Source organism: Corapipo altera, unplaced genomic scaffold, assembly GCF_003945725.1.
Source record: "Corapipo altera isolate COAL_440 unplaced genomic scaffold, ASM394572v1 55, whole genome shotgun sequence".
In the NCBI taxonomy this organism is placed as follows: Eukaryota; Metazoa; Chordata; class Aves; order Passeriformes; family Pipridae; genus Corapipo; species Corapipo altera.
The window spans coordinates 10,722,355-10,743,889 of NW_020884882.1; the positions used below are offsets into that span (position 1 = coordinate 10,722,355).

Sequence of the window (21,535 nt, forward strand, 5' to 3'; positions counted from 1 at the left end):
TAAGCTTTCTGCAACCCACATCCATGACCTTGTAGTCACCCTGTAATGTGGAAATAAACCTGTAGTCCAAACCCTAATACCCTCCAGCGGTGTCTCCTGGATATCTGCCACACTTTTCTATGGATCCTACCAGAGTCTTCCATGCCCAGGCTGATATTCATAAGGATGTTTCAAATATTCACTGAAAGTTTTTTCTCATTTCTACCTAGTTCTAGTTTTATTATGAAGAATTTCTTTCCTTCCTTATGCTTTAAAGCACAAATCAGCCATTATTCTGGATACCTGTATAGGCATTTCAGAGGCTTTGCACCTTCAAATATGGAAAAAACTTCTGATTCCACACTAGCAGTTTTTGTCAGCATTAGAATCTGTGTTTAGTACAGTGTCTTGCAAATTTGGCACATATTAGGATGTCCATCAGCTTTACCCTCACCCCAGAAATGAATCTTTGAGGGGTAGGGGGGAGGAAATCAGCATCTTGGAATTGTTTGTTCCTCTTGCAGTCCATCACCCTTTCAGACTGGATTTGTCACTCATCCAAATGCCCTGAAGCAATAATTTTTTTCTGTAATAAGAGGCCTGGTAAAGGTCCTGTTCGTTTATTATTTTCTCTGATCCCAGCAACATTTTTATCTTGTACTTTGCTATTCCTTGGTGTTGCTTTGATAGCAAGTGATGGAATAGTATACTTACTCTGCACATATTTGTTGGTAGTATTCATTGTTTTAAGGTGCTTTTTCACCAGTCCTCCTAAAATCTAATTTTTTTGGTTGTTCGACTTACTGAGTCTCTACTGGAGATTTTTTGCTGCATAATTATTTGTCTCTCAAACATAACGTTTTACTTGTAACTGACAGAGTTGCACTGAAAGGTTTGGGCTTCTTCAGCTACTGATTTAAATGAACCTTTGCACAGCAGAAGTGCTCTCAAGATGATGTGCTGTGAGAGGTATTCTTTGCTGCTTTGTGGTTACCTCCTGTCCTGGCGAGGGGAGGAATGCTGTGCCCAGATCTTGCCTGTGGGTGATGCTGATGAGCTCTGTGGCTCGTGTGAATCCCCAGAGTGGAGGTGTTGTGCTGGATGCATCTGCAGGACAATGGGAAAGGAGATCTCAGTACAATCCCATAACTCTACTGTCTTTAAAATCTTGAGGAGGTCCTGGACTAAAATCTTTGTCTTTAGCTTTTGGAAGTTCTTAAGCCCAGCCTACATACACAGTGTATCCCCAAGTTAAATGCTGCATGGGAATTTATTTGGAGTGTTTCTTGCCTTTTCTTGTGGCATTCATCCTGTAAACTGCTTGGAAGATATTGGCCTGGAGGATGACATGGTTAAATTTTAAACAGTCTCACTTAAGACAGTGGTTAAGTTAAGCACGTGCATAGGTGCTGGGAGCACTGAGTCACAGGTACTGGTGGGAGAGAATGGAATTTCCTGGTGGTGCTAACATGAGAACTTGTTGAAAATACATCTGAGCACATCTTTGTGTCACAGAAGTAAGCAAAACAAATGTTTTCCATTTCATGCTAAATCACCTATTAATATCTTTTCAGTGTGCTAGTAAAACTGTCTCTTGAAGTAATCCTTGCTTTTGAAGGAAAAGAAATAGTGTTTTATGGGAGCTTTTCATTTACTTTAAGCATCTCATTTGAATAAAGACATTCCCATTGAGCACTCTTTAAAGTGTTCACTTCATCTGCATGCGATGGGTAGGCTAGTCTTCCATGTGGAATATGACAGCCAGATCTGAATTGCCTACTTAAAAGTTACAAATTATAATTAAGGAGAAAGCATCTAACTTTCTGAGCTTTGCATATATCTTTCTTTGAAAAGGCCTCTGTTAATGTTAGCACATTGCTGTGCCAGAATGTACTAGCCTTCTATTTTTTTTTCATCCATTTGTAGTAAATCTTGCTTCAGAATTTAGTGAAAAAACATTTTGGCTGAAAGATTATAGATGTTTATTATGGCTGGGAGACCAGGATAAATGGATAGTCTCTAAACCAAGTAGTTGCCTGCAGCACTGACTTTTAGTCAGCTGTGGCAGGCTGTCTTCCCAGACGTCTTGGGAGGACGAGAGATAGGAAGGAATAAAGTCACTGATTGAACTGAACTCCTTAAGGTTTGTGTTTTATTTTGGATGTGTTCATCTCACAGAAGATGCCCCTTCTAGAAAAGCAAACTGGGACCTCGTAAGCCTTTTGAGGGTAGATGGAAGCAAAAGCAAGCCAGCAGGAATTGCTCTGGCTTCAGGTGTGCTCTGTGCCAAAATGTAGATGCCCCAGTTCCCGAGTGAATTTGGCAGAGCTCCCGGGAAGGTGAGAGGGGCTGGTTAAACTCTGTGTGACCCATTCCTGAACAAAGGAGGAAATCTCCATCCTGGAACTCTGAACAAGACTTGGTGCTTTTGAGAAGCTGTGCTTTTGCACAAGCAGGAGTTGCAGGGACGATGGGATGGAATTCAACAGTGAAGAGCACAAGCTGTGTGTTGACAGTGGTTCCTTCTGGATCTGCAATAGGTTTGTCCATGAAAGATGCATCATTTTAGTCCCTTTTCTTGCCAAACTGTGACCATCTTGTCAAGCACTGCAGACAGGGAGTTAACAGCTGAACTGCAGAGGAAAAGTGTTCAATAATATATCAGTGAAGCTGGAGATTTTCACCAATACCCTGATTATATAAACTAGCTCTGTAGGACAGTGAAGGCTTGGTCATGGCTTTAATTATCTTTCATAAGTTTCATCTGGAATTTTATCAGATCCCCTGATCTCATCAGTGCTTTTTTTACGTAGTTTTGGCCTCTTAAAGAATAATTTGCCTGACCAGGGCTTTTAGGTTTTAACTACTGCTAGTGGAAACTGGAAGTTATGTGGATGAGGAAGCCAACATTGCATCCTGCTGAGCAAAATTCAGGAAATCCTTCAGGACACAGATATCTCTAATCATGACACCTTCATGAAATTATCTTCATATTTAATGTGGCCTGATGATGCAAGCTGAAACATTAGAAGTATTTTTAACTGGGAAATGCAGACTTTTTCCCCCCCCCCTCAGTTGTGATTTGTACATTCTGGTAATTTGTACGACTGACCAGAAAATTGCAGCTCAATTTTTTCAAAATCTTTTTTTTTTTTCCAATGGAAACCTGGTAAAAAGATTTTATTCCATTGTGACATGAATGCAAGAGCTTTCTGAGCTATTTAAAGTATGGCCCCAGCACTTCCCTGGCAGTGAAGGCATCAAAGACCTTGGTCAAGTCTCTGTACTGAAATAAGCCGGTGGGCAACCTGAACGTGGAGCTCGCAAAGCCAAGCTGAGCACCCTGATCAATGAGCTATTGGCTTAGAGTTGTTTGCTCTTACATTGTTTCCTGGGCTGGGGAAAAGGTGATCCAGGTCTGCAGAATAAATACTTTTCAACTTTGAGTGAACATAGTTTAGGAAAGAATATTTCACATTTTTGTAACTGATTGTAGTTATTAGAGAGTGAATGCCATGATATGATTTTTGCGTGCTTGTGCATGGCTACAGAATACTGAAGTAGTTAAAAACTGCAAATCAGTGTTCTCCAATGTCTAAGGGTCTTCACGGCTCTGGGGATACTGTCTTCAAACCAAGAGTACAGTAGAATGGAAGAAAATGTGCTTTTTTTACTTGGACAGCTGTGGTCTGTGATAGCAACTGTCCATGAGCACAATGTACAATTTAATTCCTGTTGTCAGAGTTTGATGAGATCCTTGCTGGTTTGATTAAAACAGATAAAAATAAGGATGACTTTGTGACTTTTCTAGTTTTGAGTGCCTCTTCCTGACCCCAATTACAGTCTTCAAAACCCATTTAGTAGAAATCTTCAGGATTGGCAACTTGGCCAAAGAATGGTCATTATTGCCAGTTGGCAGTTTTGTTTGAACTGTGGATAAATTCAAGTACCCTTTTCCCTTTCCCAAGTGAGGGACTGGGAGATGCTTCCAATCACTTGACCCTTTGAGATCTATAGGAAACCACTAGAAATCCGATAGAGCCCCATCTTCAGCTTCTCTTTGAGGCTGACCCTGTGTGTTTGCTCCTCAGCACTGTGCCATTGAAGGAAGACATCATCCTCTGCCCCCACAATTTGAGAGCTGGTCTGAGTGACTTTGCTTCTGGGCCAAACTGGATTGTACACAACCAGGAAACCACAGTCCAAGGGTGTCAAAGCCTCTGCTCAGGCAGTGCTTGAATAGGTCAGAGGAGGAGGTCTAGCTGTTGATATGTGTAAAATTGTGAAGTCTCCAGTGAACTGCACAACCAGGGACAAGCTGATTGGCCCAGGCACTATTTTTGTCGTGAGGCAGCAGCTCTGTAGACAACATGACTTTTCCAGATGTTGAGGTTTTCTCAGTTGCCACTATCCTCAGCTTCTACTTCGTAGTTTTTACTTCCTTAAAACATGAAGCAAACATGTCCTTGAGTGATGAACTGGGGCCATAGAGCAGACTTGTCTTTTTCTGCCACCCTTCAGAATTGTCAGTTCTTGTCTTCTGCTATGAATGTCCATGTACAAACACTGTGTGGACACAGAGCCCGTGGACACATAGCTGGGGGGGGAAAGTGGTAGCAACTTTCTGGAGATGGTGTCTGCTGCAAATAAGGGAGAACACTTTCTTAAATCTTTATTAAATTGTAGAGCTTTTCTCTTGGCACTCAAAGCCATTGGATTCTTGATGAATTTGGATGGTCCAATTGATCCAGACTGGCTGATTTTTCTTCACAGAGGCTATATTTTGTGCTTAACACTCTTTTAGTGCCAGAAAAGTTCTTCATTAATTCTTTAGGCCAAAATTGTTCTTAAAGTGGAAGTCACTGTTGGATTTGTTAATACATGCAGATTTTTCACAATTTGAATTTTTAATATATATTCATGAATAGTCTCTGCGGTATTGTGCAGTGATGGTGTTTTATCTGTGCCTGCCACAAAGGCTTTTCCTAAAAGTCAGACTTAAGACAACTTCCCTTGCAAATTTCTTTTTGCACATTTTCATGCTGTCAGTACAGAAGCAACCAAAGCAGAAACCTTTCAGCTTTGCTTGGTTTGGCATTTGATCTCATACCCCAGATGGCGTGTAGTGACCCAGCTAGGGAACAATCAAACATGTCCTTCCCCTTTTCCCTGCTCCGAAATGTGCATTTGCTGTGCAGCAGCCCTGAAGGTTTCACCAGGACTGTAGGCAATGGGATATGTGGGATATCTTTGGCCTCCTCTCACACCTGGATTCTACATGAATTTATTTACCAAGAGTTTAATGCAATATTTCTTATTCAGTAGACTCTGGAGAGGTGTGGCATCCAACCCCCTCCAGCATAGCCTCACTCAGTGCCTGTGCTCTCTGGATTCACATTTCCTGGGCTATTCAGAGTATGAAGGTGCTGGCAGTTTGTCCACAGGTCCATTGGCAGACCTGCAGGTCTCCTTGGCTCCTGCCCTGTGAGCCCCTCAGCCTGCACTGGAACCCACCAGCTCACTGAGAAAAGGATTTGACATGTCCTTCCAATGTAAATATTGTGACTGGGAGTTTCATTGGAGTCATGCCCTAAAACTCTACAGACCACATTCGGACAATATACTTGAGAAAATCACAGTTAAAATGCAAAGTAATGTTGAAATACAAAGCATAAATGTTGCTGCATCTTCTGTAATTGCTCTTCCATTTATCTCAGCTGGTCTTGGAGGTGAAATTGCTGCTTTCACGGTGTATAGACCTGGATCAAGTTGTATGTGAACACTGCTGCTCACAGGGTAAAGGATTTATGCTCTCAGGTGGTTCTGGCTGAACACCAGGTGATGCCCAAGAATTCGGAATACTTTTACTAGGAGTTCAGGGACCATTTCATTGTGGAAGGTGAGGTGTATTGCAGGTGGTGTGAGTGCTATGAACTGATCCAAGCAACACCAGAGCGTGTTGGGGTGCAGGAACGGGGGATCAGCAGTCCCACGTCACTCCATGCAGAAACACCGCCCAGGGATTTGATACACCCTCTACTCAGAAATGATCTTATTAGATTCAATGACTTTTTAAGACCTTTGCTTTATGATTTCGGTTGCTTGTGTTTTATCTGTAGTTGTTTAGATTTTTGTAGATCTTTCTCCATATGGAGGCTTTTGTTCAGCTCTCACAGGGGCTTGTTAGTTTGGAAGCTGATTCCTGTGTCTATCCAGAGGAGAGGGCAGCAAGAGGGACATCAGATGTTCAACCAGGATCTCATGGTGGGGCCAGGTAACATTGGACAGTTGTGTATGTGGAGATGTAAAGGCATGCCTGTGGTGTTTTCAGGCTTCCTAATTTGCCTTATTCCATGAACATGATGACATTTTTTTAGAATAATTAAGGGTTAGTTTTCTTCAGAGATAGTAGCTAAACTTCCCAGAGACTAGGAAGCAGTTCATCCCAAAAATATAGCTCAGCAAGGGGAAATCAGAGCATAATGCCACCAGTCTGTACGACAAAGAACAAAGTGCCCAATCTGGGAAGGTATTTGGGTTGTAAAGACTGGTCTTTGAGCGCTGTGCTCTGCTTGCACAGCAAGTAAAGGCATGTGTTCCTGAGAAGAGCTGTGAAAATATCTTGGGAGATAAATCTGGGTCTTGGATGTAGGTTTGGAAGTGGGGTTGGGATCACCCACTCAGCTTTCCGAGTGTTCCCGGCAGCATGTGTTCTATAATGAGCCTTTTTTTTTTTCTCTTCTGGTGCTACGATGGAGTACTAGGGTTTGCTGCTACGTGCACAGTCTGGGGAGGTTCACTGCTACGGCTGGCACGCGTCCGGGACACTTCTTCCCCTGGGACTGCGATGAAACTGTTGCACAGGCTGTTTTCCAAGAGCTTTGTGAACTCAGTCACTGGGAGCAGGTCCTGCAGGAGGGATCTAAAGCTGTGAATGTAGCACTGGTGTCCTCTCCCCACTACCAGGGTTGTCCTTCTTCCAATGTCTTTAGATCCCAACGTCAAAAGGGTTTTGTAGCTTCCCTTCCTGGAGGCCTGAACACCTTGGAGGGTCTGTGTTAGCAGGAGAAGAGATGTGAGGTGGAGAGGGATGGAGCAGAGGGAATTGCCCCCTCTCCCAGTGCAGCACACAGTGTGGTTTGCTGGGACAGCAGCTGTGCCTGGCACCTTGTCCTGTGAAACCAGTACTGGCCAAACATCTGCACCACAGCGATGTGCTAGTGAGGGCTGGGAACCTGACAACCTAAGAAATTGGAAATGTGAAGAGGGGAAATATTTTCCATTCTTTAGACTGGACATAAACCAGAAGAGTGTGTAAGTTGCTACAGCTTTCCTGGTCAACTTCCAGCAGCATCTTCGGGGGGTTTTTTGGTGATACTGCTGTGGACATGAATTTGGATGGGTATAAGCCCCTGAAGTCAACTGTGACAAGGTGGAGATATTTAGGATGTTCAGATGCCCAGGATAGGAGTTAGGAATAAATGTTTGCAAGATGAAGTATGTATTTGTGTGAAACTACTCGTAGTGATGAATAAATCTAGAGTGATGTGGGCTTTTTTGGGATTTTTTTTTTCTAATAAATATAGAGGTTTCATCAAGTGCACAGAAGTTGAAAGTGAAATATTTTCAAATACTCTTTGATCAGCCAGCTGTATTCTTTCTTCCTCTAGAAAGCAAATAAACAAAAGATCAGGCTTGGATTGCTGCGTCAGCTGGAAAATTTTAGTTTTGTTTTCAGTCTCCAAATTAAAATGAATTGATTTCATAAGGGCAGGTGCTTCTGCTGTGGAAGGGGAGGAGACTGAGGAGAAGAGGATACTGAAGGCACCTTTGGGTGCTGCGGAGTCTGGAGGGGTGTTGCTGGTAGAGTGAGGTATGGAAAATTGCTGGGACAGTTAGAAAGGATGGATAAGCACCTCACTGTTTCAAATGCCTTCAGGCAGTGCTGGGATAAATAATTTCAAGCTGTTCAAATGTGGTATTAACAGGCTGGCTGCCTCAGACTAACTTCAACAGCTCCAGGATGCCTGGGTGCAAAAATTCAGATCCTACGGGAATTGCTGGATAATGTTGATAATTTGCAGAAAATATGGATTGAGGGCAGCTGCTTAGCAGTGGCTCCCTCTGCAAGAGTTTGTGGTGTGTATGAGAGCTTGTGACATGGGTTCATCACTGCAGGGCTCCCCCCCTTAGGACTCTGTCCTCAGAGAGCAGATCTGAGGGAAGGAGGAAGAAGAGAAAGCTGCAGAGCTCACTCCATCCATCTTCCCAAAGGCTGGAAGGAAACCTGTTCCTTACTGTATGAGCAGCCTTGAAGATAGCCAGGATTTAGCACTGAATATACAGGGATGCCCAGCACTGCAGGAAATGTTCTTTGTAGTGAGGAGCACTGTGTGGGCTACTTCCTCCTTGGGAACAGACATTGAAGAGTGTTGGAAGAGTCAATGGACCTCAATTTTCATTTAAAAAAAAAGACCTCTCCTTTTTAGACAGATTTCTACTTTCACCTGAGTATTAAAGATTACTTTTGAAGTATTTTTCTTAATGCAGGTAATATCTCTAGAGAAGTTTTACAGGGATGATGAGCTCTGCTGTGAGAGGAAAGGCTCCCATTGTTTTTGTTCTTTCACTAAACCTTCAAAAAATCCATATATGGCACCTCAAAAAGGGACAGTTGCCCAGGGACTGGCTGGCTGGAGGCAGTGGTGTGAAAGCACATCAACATAGTCCTCTGAAATGAGGGAATTCCAGTGTTCTCAGGGCTAACTAGAAGAAATGCCTTTACTCTGTATCCTAGGGAAAGGAAAGTGTAAACCCTTGTCACGTTTTGTGCCTCAACAGAACAGTTTGATTTGCTAAGGGGCCCTGTGCATGTCAGCATTTCACTACTGTATTTTGAAATTTCATTTTCCCCTCATTTTGGAGATTATCAGCCAAGATAAATATTTCCCAAGAAACCCCTCTGTGAGCACCACCTGCAATAACTCATTTCCAGTGATGTATTTCTCTCGGGGCTTTGCAGACAGTAAAGACAATTGACAGTTTGACTACCAGAAACAAGTGAGGGGGAAATAAAGCCCAATGAAAGGATAATGGATCTCTAGGTTTTTGCAAACATGTGTGTGGGTGTTGCAGATTTTGTTCCAGCATGTTGTAGACGGGTTGGGGGGTGGATTACAAGATGCTATTTTCAGAAAATAGGACAACCTGCCAAAACAGAGAGCTTTTTCTGCCTGTTTTTCACCAGGTCCTAGTAAAGGAATAGAGAAACACTAATCCTCATTGAGAATTTTTGGAAGCAGAACTTTATCTGTTATTTATTAATCCACACACTGATCAAAGCCCAGGAATGGAAATTTGTGCTGGTTCATCAATACCGCTTGAGCACATATTTACTGTTAATTGTGTGTTCTGTTGGCTTCAAGTCTAAGCCCTGGGTGCATTGCTGAAGGGGGAAGTTGGTGAGTCAGACACGATTAGATCACTGGGTGCTTACTCCCCTGCTTGGGCTCTTCTGTGTCTGCTGGTGGAGTGGGACATGGGACAGGGAGGGTCTTTGGGGCTGTTGGCTCTGACCATTTCTGTGCTCAAGGATCATCAGTGGAACTAGACTGCTTGAAAAAATGAGGGGCTATGATTTAAAGTAAACTGTGGCTTGAATATGGTACTGGGGAAGTTCAGGAAGGAAAGGCAACTTTTCATTTACATGGAGAGAGCACAGCTTCTGCTCCCACACGCACACGTAACAGCTGTAGCTTTGTTCAGTGTGTCTGGTTCATGTATTGTTTTCAGAGCAGGGGTAATTAGTGTCTGAAAATGTAACTGCTCTTTGCTATTGTGGAACAATGTAAAAGTCCTTTTTTTCACTGTAAAACATTCCTGCCCTCTTTTGATCTTGTCAAGCCAGACAATACAGCTGTCTTGTCATCGTATTTCCCACGGCAACGGCAAGTTTGCCAAATGGTAGAGGAAACCTCAGAAGCCCTTAATTACTGTGACTTCATCAGTGAAACTTGACTGCGTTTGGTGGACTTGCTTCGGACTGAAGTGAATTTGAGGGAATTCAGGCCTGGATGGCTTGGCAATGGCAGCTGACGTTAGTGAAGGGGATGATGCCAGTAGCAATGGGCAGTGAGGATGACCTTAGTGCTGCTCTGCTGAGTGTGGAGTGCAAGGTCACATTCCTAAGTCAGCAGCTTTATTTTTGAGTAAATAGCAATGCTCAAGGCAGTACAAAGCAAAAAACACTGGAGGAACTTAGAGGGGGAAAGGTTTTTCATTACTTGTTTCCCTAATTAAGTAAATTTATTGCTGTTGTGTTCCTTATTTGCATTGTCCAATAATCAGGGAAAAATCACTTCTGCTGATGCAGCCCAACAGTACTGTCAGATGTTAACAAAGTGCAGAGGATGTGATTGCAAAGGGTCACTCTTGGTGCTCCTGGTTTTGTGTGGGAAATGGAGAGGCAAAGGTGGAATGCAGGGGTGGTGCTGGAAATCAGAAATGCAGTAGGAGGAAGATGTTGACCACGGATGACTTGGGGTGTAAACAATGAGAGATAAGAGAAGATGAAAGAAGAATAAGTCAGAGGAAGTAAGAGGCACAACAGGTAGAATTACATCAAAAGTGGGAGGCAGAGGTACAGGTAATTAATTTTTTGTGAGTCATCACCAAACTATCCTGCCCCCAGAAAGGCTGACTCAGCAACATCAGTGGAAAAAGTCAGAGCTTTCTCTCCAAGGTGCCATTCCAGATCAAAGAGGTTTCTATTAGTGAAGCTGGATTTTCTGTCACTGATCCTCCCCTGCTTTAAAAAAACTTTTCAGGTGTATCCTGTAAAGTCAGCATCCACCCTAACCACCCCAGGGCTTGGCTCCCTCACCTCTTCCCTGCCACATCTCCTCTTCCCGGCTCTGAATCACGGTCTATTTTGGGGCCCTTTGCACAACAGAGATCTTGGTTGTTTGGGCAGAGGTGAGGTGGCCACAAGAGGCACCAATTACTGCATTTTCTTAGAGGATGGGGAAATCTAAAAAGAAAAGGAAGTGAATAAAAATAACTTGATGGAAGAAGGTTTCTGTGATCTCGTATCCCTGACAGATGCCTGGCCACAAAAGCACTGCTGGGAAGATATGAGTGTGATGTTCATATATTAACATTTTTTTCTGACTTATGATTCAGAACTGAGATAAAGTCAGGAAAACAGGGGATAGAAAAGGAAAATGGTCTCAGATACTTTACCATGTTTTGTAAAGGCTGGTGTTTGTTGATGATGAGACTGGATGAGGCTGTGGTGACTGTGGACAGTCAGAGGGACAGGGATGGGCAGCAACTCCCAGTCTAAACCTTGATAGAAGCATTCCTTAAATTATTTCCTCTTTGATATGCACAGGAGTTTGGACACCATGTGTTGCCTGGTGCACTGTTTCAGGGCTCCAGGGGAGTACAGGAAAAAAAAATACCACAAGGACATGTTTTACACAATAAAACGCATGCACAATTGCCTTTTTTTTTTTTCCCCCCAGGGCACTTGGATTGTATTTAATGTAGCTCAGCCCAGTTTCATAGTGCTTGTGCAAGTGATGTAGGGGAGGTGGTAGCATACATAAACCCACAGAACTCCCCCCATTGCAGCAAAACCTGGCTTTTGCTGCGCTTAGCTGGAAAAGCAGATCCTGCATCCAATAGCAGGACCTTTTAACAGCATCTGTGGTACCTGAATGTGGCCCTTCAAACACAGCAAATGTCAGAACCAGAAAAGGCTGATTAAGCATTTGGAGGTTTGGACCAACAACAACAACCAACCAAAGAAAACCCACCCAGCCTTAAGTGTTGAGGTGCCAAGTCTGGGCTGACAGGGAGACCTTTGTTCTGCAGGTAGATGAGAGCACAGGGTGGTCCCCACCTCTGGTTTGGCTCCCCATTGCAGGTGTCCTTCCTACCCCAGACTGCAGCCCCATGGTCTGGGTAGGATGTGAAACCTGGCCTTGAGCCCTGACAAGGACTGTGAGGACAGCCTCTGGCTGCACAGCATTGCATTCCTCTGGGGAAAGAGGAATGGAGCCACATTCCTTACTGATCCAGAGCTTCATAAAGGCTGTTTTCAAGGGGCTTTGAAAGAGATTCCTGGTTTCGTTCTGTTTCGATACAGCACCCAAGCAGCTGTGCATGAGGGAAGCAGAGAAAGCTTTATTTTTAGACCATGCAAATCTTTCCATTATCGTGCTGATGGTTAAAACAAAGCCACTTTCTCTCCAGGCTGCAAAATTGGCATGACAAGCAGTAGGAAATTTTCCTTCCCCTTTTTTTCCCGAATTTTTGAGAAGAACAATAAGCCCTGACAGAAAGTGTGTATGCAGTGATGCCAGGAAGCTTAGAAAACAAGTCAGGAAACTGATCGTGAGCATTCGGGTCCCTCTCATGTGTTCAGTTTTCATCAGGCTCTGCTGGGTTTGCACAGGGAATGCAGCTCAGCCACTGCTCATCTCCACAATCTGGGCAAACTTGTTTCTTGTTTTCATCCCACCACTACAACGACAGAAGCTCAGGGAAGTAAATGCCTAAGGCAATAACAGGCATTATGTATCAGCTGCTGATGAAAAAGTTCTGCCTACGTGTTTGGGTACATTTAGTTTGGACCAGCAAAAGCAAAAAGTCATGCAATCCTCCAATGTCCATTAATCCACCTTCTGTGATTTCTGCTGTGGGTATTTTGTTTTCCTCTGGGGACCTAACTTTTTATTTAGGTATATATTCATGGCTGCTGCTGCCATTGGCTTGCTGTTGCACACATTAATTGCCATTGAGCAGAGGAATGTCTCCCCAAAGGCCTAATCCTTTCTCAGCACCAGATCATCAGTTCTGTAATTGCTGCTGATTTCATCCCCTCAGAAAAGCGTGATCCTTTATTGGGTCCCTTGTCCCCACTGATGTTAATCTGGGCCATCCACTAGGACCTGCCAAAATGCACCCTCCGTGGATCTCCTTTCCTCTTCTGAATCAGAAATTAAAATTACTGAAGCAAAATAAGACTCTAGCAGGAGCATTCGTACAGAACCACAAATCTATTAGCTTGGTCACTGATTGCAAATCAGTGCATGAGTACAAGATTAGGGCTTACATTGCTTAAACCAGGGCATGCAGACTTTTTCTTTGATCTAAGTTGTATGTTTTTGCTGCAGCTTGATTTTAGAAGCGCTGTGTGGCTTACCCCTATGGGCTAACAGCCACAGGTAGCTCTGTACTAGCCAATTTTACACAAGGAATCTGTGAACATGCGAACATGGGCATCTCACGGGCTTAGTACAGAGGATTAGACCTGTTTTCTGCTGCCTTAACTGTAAGAATTCGAGAATCAAATTGTTTCTCATTTTATCCTTTTTCAGTTGTTGCCATGGCAAAACCCCAGAGAGGACAGAAAGGGTTGTACCAAACCATTGGAACATCAACTTTTCTCTGGGACTGACTAAAAGATATGTTCAGGTGCTCAGTCTCACCTCGACACTCACGTGTAACCTCATGTGTACGAGCAGCTCTGAATGAGCACGGCCCACAAGACTGCTTTAGAGGGCCAGTTATTCACGGGGGTCGATGCGCATCAGGAATGAGATGGAGACAGAGCAAACGTATTTATCTTTATTCAGATGACAGTTTCTATTTTCTGTACTTCACCTGCTGCTCTTTGGGTTGTTTTCCAGGTTGCATCAAGTAAATTTCGAGGCTCCCACTTGTGAAGGCAAGCGCAAAGAAACACTCGCCTTGATAGGGGACTTCTCGTCTTCGGCGGAGTTCTTCGTCACCATTGCAGTCTTCGCCTTCCTCTACTCACTGGCTGCCACTGTGGTTTATATCTTCTTCCAGAACAAGTACCGTGAAAACAACAGAGGGCCTCTAATTGTAAGTGTGCATTTGCAGTGTTTTCAGGCATAGGTCTTACCTCTTGCTTTTTTGGTGGTTGAGGCTGTGGTGTGGTCTGGGAGACCCAGGTGGCCCAATGCCCAAAGCATCTCTGCATTCATCTGCTTTTTTTTTTTTGTCTTAATGGTGACTTACAATTGTAACACAAAGGGTAACAGAGTCTATATGCAGGTGGAGTTTAGTCCTAATCCTGTATGTACTTATGCAATTCCCTCTTATCTTCCGCTGCCTGCAGTGATGATGTTCAGAAAAATAATGAACGTGTATCTGAGTGATTGCAGGATCAGGGTCTGAGCCCTATGGCTCTGACAGTAGAACTTCATTGGTGGGGAAAAAAGGAAAGTGTAGATCTTGGGCATGTCCTGGCAGACAGATGAAAACATGCCCTGATCAAAGCCTAGCTAGACAGATTGCTTATTGCTAATTACTGCTGGGTTCAGTCAAATTATTTTGCTTCGGAGAATTATGTGGCTGTTTTTCCAGTATGACACTGAGCTCCCAGCATGTTTGTGTCTCTGTGCTGGTTTATGAGCCTTCCAGTTATCATCATCTGCACCCATCAAGCTGTGGCTGTTCATGCCTTTATTTTTTCTTTTACTGATTCCTGAAGGCTTGTGATAAAAAGCAAGTGCTGCTGTGCATTTATTTTCTCATAAGTTGACACAGTAAAGCCAGTGAGGGCTGTTTTGTTCCAGATGTCTGTTACCTGTCAGTGTATCGTGCCCCATGGTACACCCCATGTTTTGCTGGGCTGCTGAGGGCTGTGTGTTGACCCTCACCTGCTCTGAAGTTGGGTCAGGTCTCTTCATCTGTGGATTGCCTCACAATCTCTCTTCCATGGACAGCCCTCTCCCCCATGACTGCAAGGACAAGGTTACACTAAGGGAGAGAAAATACTTCCTTGAAGTCTTGATGTGAAGAGAGTGATTCCAAAGGAATTTAGGGAGTTTATCATGGACCAGTACCAGGAAAGAATTAGTCCTGGATTTCAGAAAAATCTGAAGTTTGACTAACAGAAACCAGACACTTGGCTGAGAGTTGTGCCTTAAGTAACTAAAAGCCACCAATAAAGAATATCAGAAAAATATAACAGGAAGAAAAATAAATCACTAGTGCAGGAAAACTGAACCTATTAAAGGAAATAACTACAGTAACAGTCAGCAAAAGATTAAACTGTAGGAAGGTAGACTTAGCATCATGGGGTTTTGAGGAAAAGATTTTCCTGCTGCAAGGAGCTATTTTCTTGAAGTTTACATAATTCAAAACTGATGAATTGTTACAAAAAAATTCTGCTTTCATATCAAAGGAAATTAATCCTCTATATTTGGGGGTTGTTGGGACCTTTCCTCTCCTAGAAAATGGTGAGAAAAGGTGGGAAAACCTTCACAGAGAAGGGGGAGAAGAGGCAAGATGAAGGGATCCCTACGGAAAGAATAAATAAATAAAGTGCCTTGCTTCTGCTTGATTCAGGTGACATCAAGTAATATCTCATTTCAAACTGTCCCATCAAAGAGTAAGTTGCAGAGTTCTGTCATCTAATTTTCTTGCAGCAGATAATTCTTTCTTTTGACCAACAGCATTATCCTCTGTCACAATAAGAAAAGGGAAAGACAAACACTAGTATATATCAGATCACAGTGTGGCCATCTCCCTGTGTCCAGAACTTTCCCAAAACAGCTGCTGCAGTGATGATTGTCACAGGATGCATGGCACAATCCGCTACAGCGTTAACCTCGCATTGATTTGATTTGTTCTGCGTAGTGGGTTATAATTGAATCTACAGGTTAAATTTAACCACTGTCTGTTACCAAAGCCTCTGTTTGCAATTCTCCAGTCTTGGTTAAACCAAGCCTAAATGATCTTATTTGTTCAGAATATAAAGATGCTTCTGAATTTGTTCTACAGCAAAACCAGTTCCTGCCGGTCAGTGGTGTTGGGAAGCAGCTGAGGGTTATTGTCAGCTTACGCCTGACAGGAGGGGAGTCCCATCAGCTCCAGCCACACACTCCAGCATCAACTTTGCACTGCCAGATGTGTTGTATTTGGTATTTTTAGAAAAAAGAACCTTTTTTGCCTGGAGCACATCCTTGCTGGTCTCCCTGGAGACTGCCCGGTGCAATGATTGCAGCACCACAGCCCAACTGGGGACAGGGTGTGAGTCCCTCTGTGCAGCGGAGTTGTAGGCAAAATGAAGAGCCCCAGGCAGAGAAAAAGCTGGCAGCTATAGCTAAGAGGAATTCAGGGGTCAAGGAAAACTCAGAGTGAAAACCAGTTCCTTACAGCTGCAGTGCTCACCTAAGGGATGTCACGCGTTGTGCGAAGGAGGCAGGCGATGTATCCTCCAGCTCCAGGCAGATGCTGCACAGAACTGACATGTATCAGATCAGATGTGTGAGTATGTCTCATCCCTGAGATTTTTCCTTCCAAAGAAAAGTGCTGCAGAAATCCGTGGTGCTTTGTGCACTCCTGAGTCCAGCAGCCAGTCCCCAGCACGTGTTGGTGCAGGAGGCAGGGCAGCCCTTGTTCCCTTTCATCACCAGGCAGAATCTGTGCATCAGGCACTGTTTCCAGACTACCAGTGTTTTGCCTCTTAGTGAAGAGTTAGAAGATGATAGTTTCATCAATCCTTGCTTCTGCTCCAGTGCCTGATCACAATTTCATAGTTAAAACCATCCCTGCTTTAAGCCTTGTACTTCCTCTTGGCTTGATATTTCCTCAGTCTGGGATGACATCTGCCTTTAAGCAGCACCCTCTCAGAGCTGCCTTTCCTTCTAAAGAATATTTGGGATTTGAAAAATGAGTATGAGAGAAAAAGTGGAAAGAGGAAAAAAAACCCTTTCATTTGAAATTTTTAAATATTTTTTCAAAAACCCTTGCAGAGGCAGTCAGAGCACTATCAATGTACTAGCAAATTGCAGCAGCCTGACTGGGTGCAAAAGATAAGATTATAAGGAATTTAATGACCACTAAATCATGAGAAACTTGCAGGGAAAATTTCAGTCACAAATGTTTCAAGTTTACCTTGTTTATACAGATACAGGGAAAATAACTGCACGTGCTGATATCTCAGCAAAGCATCACTTTAACTGTGGAAAAATATTTTAGTGTTCAGTGTGAAGTGAGACATCATGGCAAGGAAATACTTCCAGTGGGAGAAGCAGTTAACTCCTTCCCTGGCTGTTTGAATGGCACCAGCCTGTTTCATTCACTATACAGTGAGCCATTTCTGTTCCTAACTTTGCCTGTCAGGTTTTGGGGATAAAAATCTTCCTTTTGGTCTCACAGGGCCTCAGTTGTGTTGCTCATCTGTGATGGAGGTGGGAGTTTCCCCTTCCCATGGGGCTGGCAGCAGCAAGCCCTTGCCCTGTGCACCCTCTGCTTCCCTCACTGACTCCGTGAGATGTCATGTAGGGGGGTTTGTACAGGTAGATGAGCCCTAGAGAGGACCTTGGATTCTCAGTTTCTAAAGGAACAAGAAGCAGGTTACCAGGGATTAAATACCTAATAGATATGTGCAATGTGTCTCTGAGGTCTACAAAGCACAGCTGTGATTTTAATTCCGTTGCAAACTCCCTCCTAATGCACGTGGTACAGCGAGGAGCTGGGGACTCGCCTCGGTGGTTACAACAAGTGCAAGGCAGCTTCTCAAATGACTGATTAGTGCTCAAGAGCCAGAAACGTTCTAAAGAAATTAATTGGAGATGGTGACTTAGATTTTAATGAATGGGATGTACAAAATCCCACCAATTTTCTCTATATCCCAATCTCTCACACCAACCTAAGCTGGTTCCCACTTGTGTAACACCATGTGCCTGGGGGAGGCATTGCTGGTTCATGATGAGAGCAGAGATGAGCTGCACCGTGGGACTGCCTCCCCAAACACCTGCCTTGATGCTCTGCCTCATATCTGTACATTTGGAGCTGCTTGCAAGCAGAGAGTGACCAACCCAACAGTCCTGTGCTGAAGTTTTAGGGCATCGGAATAGGATGCTTCCATATATCTCTCAGAAAATAAAGAATGGTCACAGTCAATGTGTATCAGTAGTTCCCATCACTCAGACTTCTTACTTTTTCCGTAGTTTCTTTACCCTATATGTGCTCTATTTAAAATCCCCATTCGGACAACCCTATGTGCCTTCAGGTTTGTCTTTGGGAAGTTACAGATTGGCCATGAAAAAACATATGCAATCAGGTATAAATGTAAGTGTAAATCACTTTATTAATATTCCAATCAATTCATATAAAAGCATAAAATTATTTAGCCAAGAAAGGTGACTGATATAGCCATGAAAAGAGATATTTCATTTTTATAGTGATTACTTGATAATCTCATTCTTATGGTGCATAAAGATGCTTACATGTTAAGAAGATGAGATCTTTCCTTTGCATCTGGAGTCCTGTGAATAATCACCTTAAGCAGAAAGGCATTTGGTTCTTTACATATGTTGCAGATTGAGTTAAGTACATCCTGGTTTGCTCTTTGGAGATCTCTTTGATTAAACATGTTATATTTCCTCACTTCTCTCCAGCTTTCTAGAAAACAGAGAGAAAGAGAATAAAGAGCTGTCCGTGAAAACAAAGACTGAATACTTTGCAGTTAAAAAATGAAATCAGGAAGAATCTGAATAATTCTTTGCATTTCAAAGAGCTGTTTCAGCCTGCTGTTGTCATCTTTTTGAAACACAAGCCAGGGTGACCTTGCTGTACATGCTGGTGCTCCCAAAGGACCCTGCACTTCTCTGCCAGAAGCAAGCTTGCAAGGCCCTACACTATTGCAAGAAGCGTGTAATTCTTTCAGAGCTTCATTCGGCAGAAAATCTGTGGTGGGACCTCGTTCAAACCAGAAAAGAGCTAAAATGCCATTGTAGGAAGGTGTTTGCTGCCTGCAGCAATCTGCTGTTGGCCGCTTTCCCGGGCTGGGACCGGGACTGTGGCTCTGGCTGGGGTAGTTCCTGAATTTTTAGGTTGATTGTGACTGTGAAAGCAAATCCTCTGAGTGGTTTGCCACTGCTAGGGTAAAGAAATGTCCCTCTGCTCCTGCATGGCTGGCCATGAAACCTGTTGGCAGCACTAGACAGGCGCTGGCTGGGAGGGGTTGTGGACTTTGGCATTTGAGGAGTTGCTCCCTTAGATGCTGTAACTGTACAAGAGGTTTTCTTGAATGGAGAGGTTTTGTAGCAGGAGCCCTACATGGAAGCCAGTTACGAGCCAGCAGCTGTGAGCTGGCAAGGGAGGAGGGATTCCACACACACCCCAGCCAGGCCAGAGCCGAGGCTTTGCTGGTTTTCAGGCATAACAGGCCAAGATCATCCTGGCAGACTTGGCTGAGAGGCAGAGCAGGGCACAGAGTGCACACAGGGACATGTATGTCATAGCCTCCAGGGGCTGCTGAAGCCACCAACCAGCTCGAAGCAGATGAAACACATTCCCTTTCCGAGTGAAGAAGCAGCTTCTGCAGATGCTTTTGTGTGGGTGAGGTTGTGCTTGACACTGGGGAATCCAAAACTCTGCTCAGGAGCCTTAAGTGGCTCTAAGTGACTGCCTCCTCCAAAGAGGGATATTTTGCAAAAGCCACTGGCTTGATAGCAAGGAGGAATGTTTCAGTTACTGTGAAAAAAAAAGGCATGCACAGTTCTATTCTAAAATGTGTTCCAAGTAGACATTTTCTGAAAACTCAGTAACAACAAGTTTCAACTAGAAAAAGGCAGCAAGAATTTGTTGTTGTTATTGCACATACTTCAGGATCTTAAAAACTCCCTCCTTGGATATTCACTGTATCTTAAATTTTGGTTTTTTTGCTTTTCCCTACACGTTCTTATTTTGCCTCCTTCCCAAAGGCACCTGTAGGCAGAGCAAAGTATCTCAGCTGAGATCTGAGAGAGAGACTTTGCAATTAGGAGTGTAGTGTTATCGTATAACAATACACACTGAAGAGATCTGTAGACACCACTTCAAGAGAGCAACTACAAAAATTACTTTGTTCCGAAGGAAAAAAAGACTCACCCATGCTATAGGGATATTAAACATTGAAATGCAAGATTTGTTTTAGTATGCAGGCACTCTGGCCTTAATTACCAAGGAGAAATTCCCCAGATAGACATTAAGCCACAGAACAGCTTAGCTTGAAATTCACTTTTATTTTCAGCATGTCATTATCTTGTAACTCTGTTCCACCCAGAGCTGTGAAAATGTTCAGCCAGAAATCCAAACCCACTTGAAAACGAGAGGTTCAAGTTCCAGCCAAAGCTGAAGGTTCACAAAGATTCAAAATAAATAGGAAGATGCAAGTTTACTCTAGTCATAGAATCATAGAATTATACATTTTGCTCCTTGCCTAGTGCAGAGGAGGCAGAACAAATCCTCCAAGAGCCTGAGTCCAGCCACGTAGCCTTTGTGAGAGCACCTGCTAAAAAAATCCAGATGGTCCATTAGCCTTCCTGTCCTGTCTTCTTGAGCAGCTGTTGGCCAGCTGGCAAACGGGCTGCATGGTTTCCTCTCCCAGTCCCACTGTGCCATCTCTCTCTCTTGGCCAGACTTTACAGTTTTTGGGAGTTCATCTATACAAGGGCTGATCCCAGCACCCCAGGAGTAAGGACCCTTTCCCCAAGGCTCTGACCTGCTCTGAAATAGGGGAATTGGTGGCAGAGAGGGCAGGATTAGGCTTCTGTGAACACCCTGGCACAGGGGAACAGAGGAGGTCAGCAGAAGGCTGGAGCTTGGGGTGTGATGGAGAAGACAAGTCCTGAGAAATAACATGAAATACTTAATGCCTGTAGAACCAGCCCCTCAACTGCACAGTACCATGGGATGTTCCTAGAAGGACTTGCAGCCCAGGACATGGGCTACCAGCAGCTAGTGAGGGGCTCTTGCAGATATAGCCATTTGTGCCATGAGTTGTGCAAAGGCCTCACCAATATGGGGTCAGGGTCTGTGAGTTCAACAGCAGGTCTAAACTGCTGTTGTCACCTGCTTGAAGAACTTGGCTTGCTTTTAAAACTTATCTCTTTTTAGCAAGTTTAACCTCCTGTGTTGCATTAGTTTTAGTCAGTTTGTCTCTGTTTGATTCAAATTTCTACCTGCTGTTATGCATTTAATTTATTGGCATTGCCAGTGCACTGATTGCAGAGCTGAATTTAGCTTTCAAAGGCTCTGAGTATGGTGACATTGGGAGAGGATTGCTTGTCACTTTAAAAATGTAGTCCCCAAAACTCTGTTGTATCCCCGTTTTGTCAATCAGAACCTGTATGGGGCCTTGGCATCTGGGTCAATAGCATGTCAAGCCTCACAGAAAATAAAGAGCATCTCCCCTCATGATCCACAGCTCAACAGATATCTGGTGTTTCTACCAGCAGGAATTTTTAGGAAACGTTTGCAATTGAGCTGTTGCCTCTAGGAGTCCGTTTCTCATTCAGTAACCGCTAAGACACATGAGATACAATAATTTCTTTTGCTGGAAATCTCCCTGAGAAGAAAAATTATTCTGGGCTGTATGCCTCTGCCAATGCAGAGTCTCTTTTGCTGTTAAGATAGTTGTCAGCTCCTGGGCTTCACGCTCTTCGAGAGAGCCCATTTGGGCAGCATGAAGGAGGTCAGAGGAACTCAAAGCTCAGTGGCAGATACAGGCCTGCAGAAAACAAAT

The 21,535-nt window shown here is 43.7% G+C and overlaps 1 protein-coding gene across 2 annotated transcripts in view; it reads left to right on the forward strand.

Moving 5' to 3' along the window:
• The window catches only part of SYNPR (synaptoporin), a 102,987-nt gene that overhangs the window by 77,116 nt on the left and 4,336 nt on the right, over nt 1-21,535 (forward strand). For both annotated transcript variants that reach the window (XM_027640549.1, XM_027640550.1), the window contains one exon: nt 13,677-13,875. In XM_027640549.1, the coding sequence (XP_027496350.1) occupies nt 13,677-13,875 (199 nt within the window). The remainder of the gene's footprint in view (nt 1-13,676; nt 13,876-21,535) is intronic.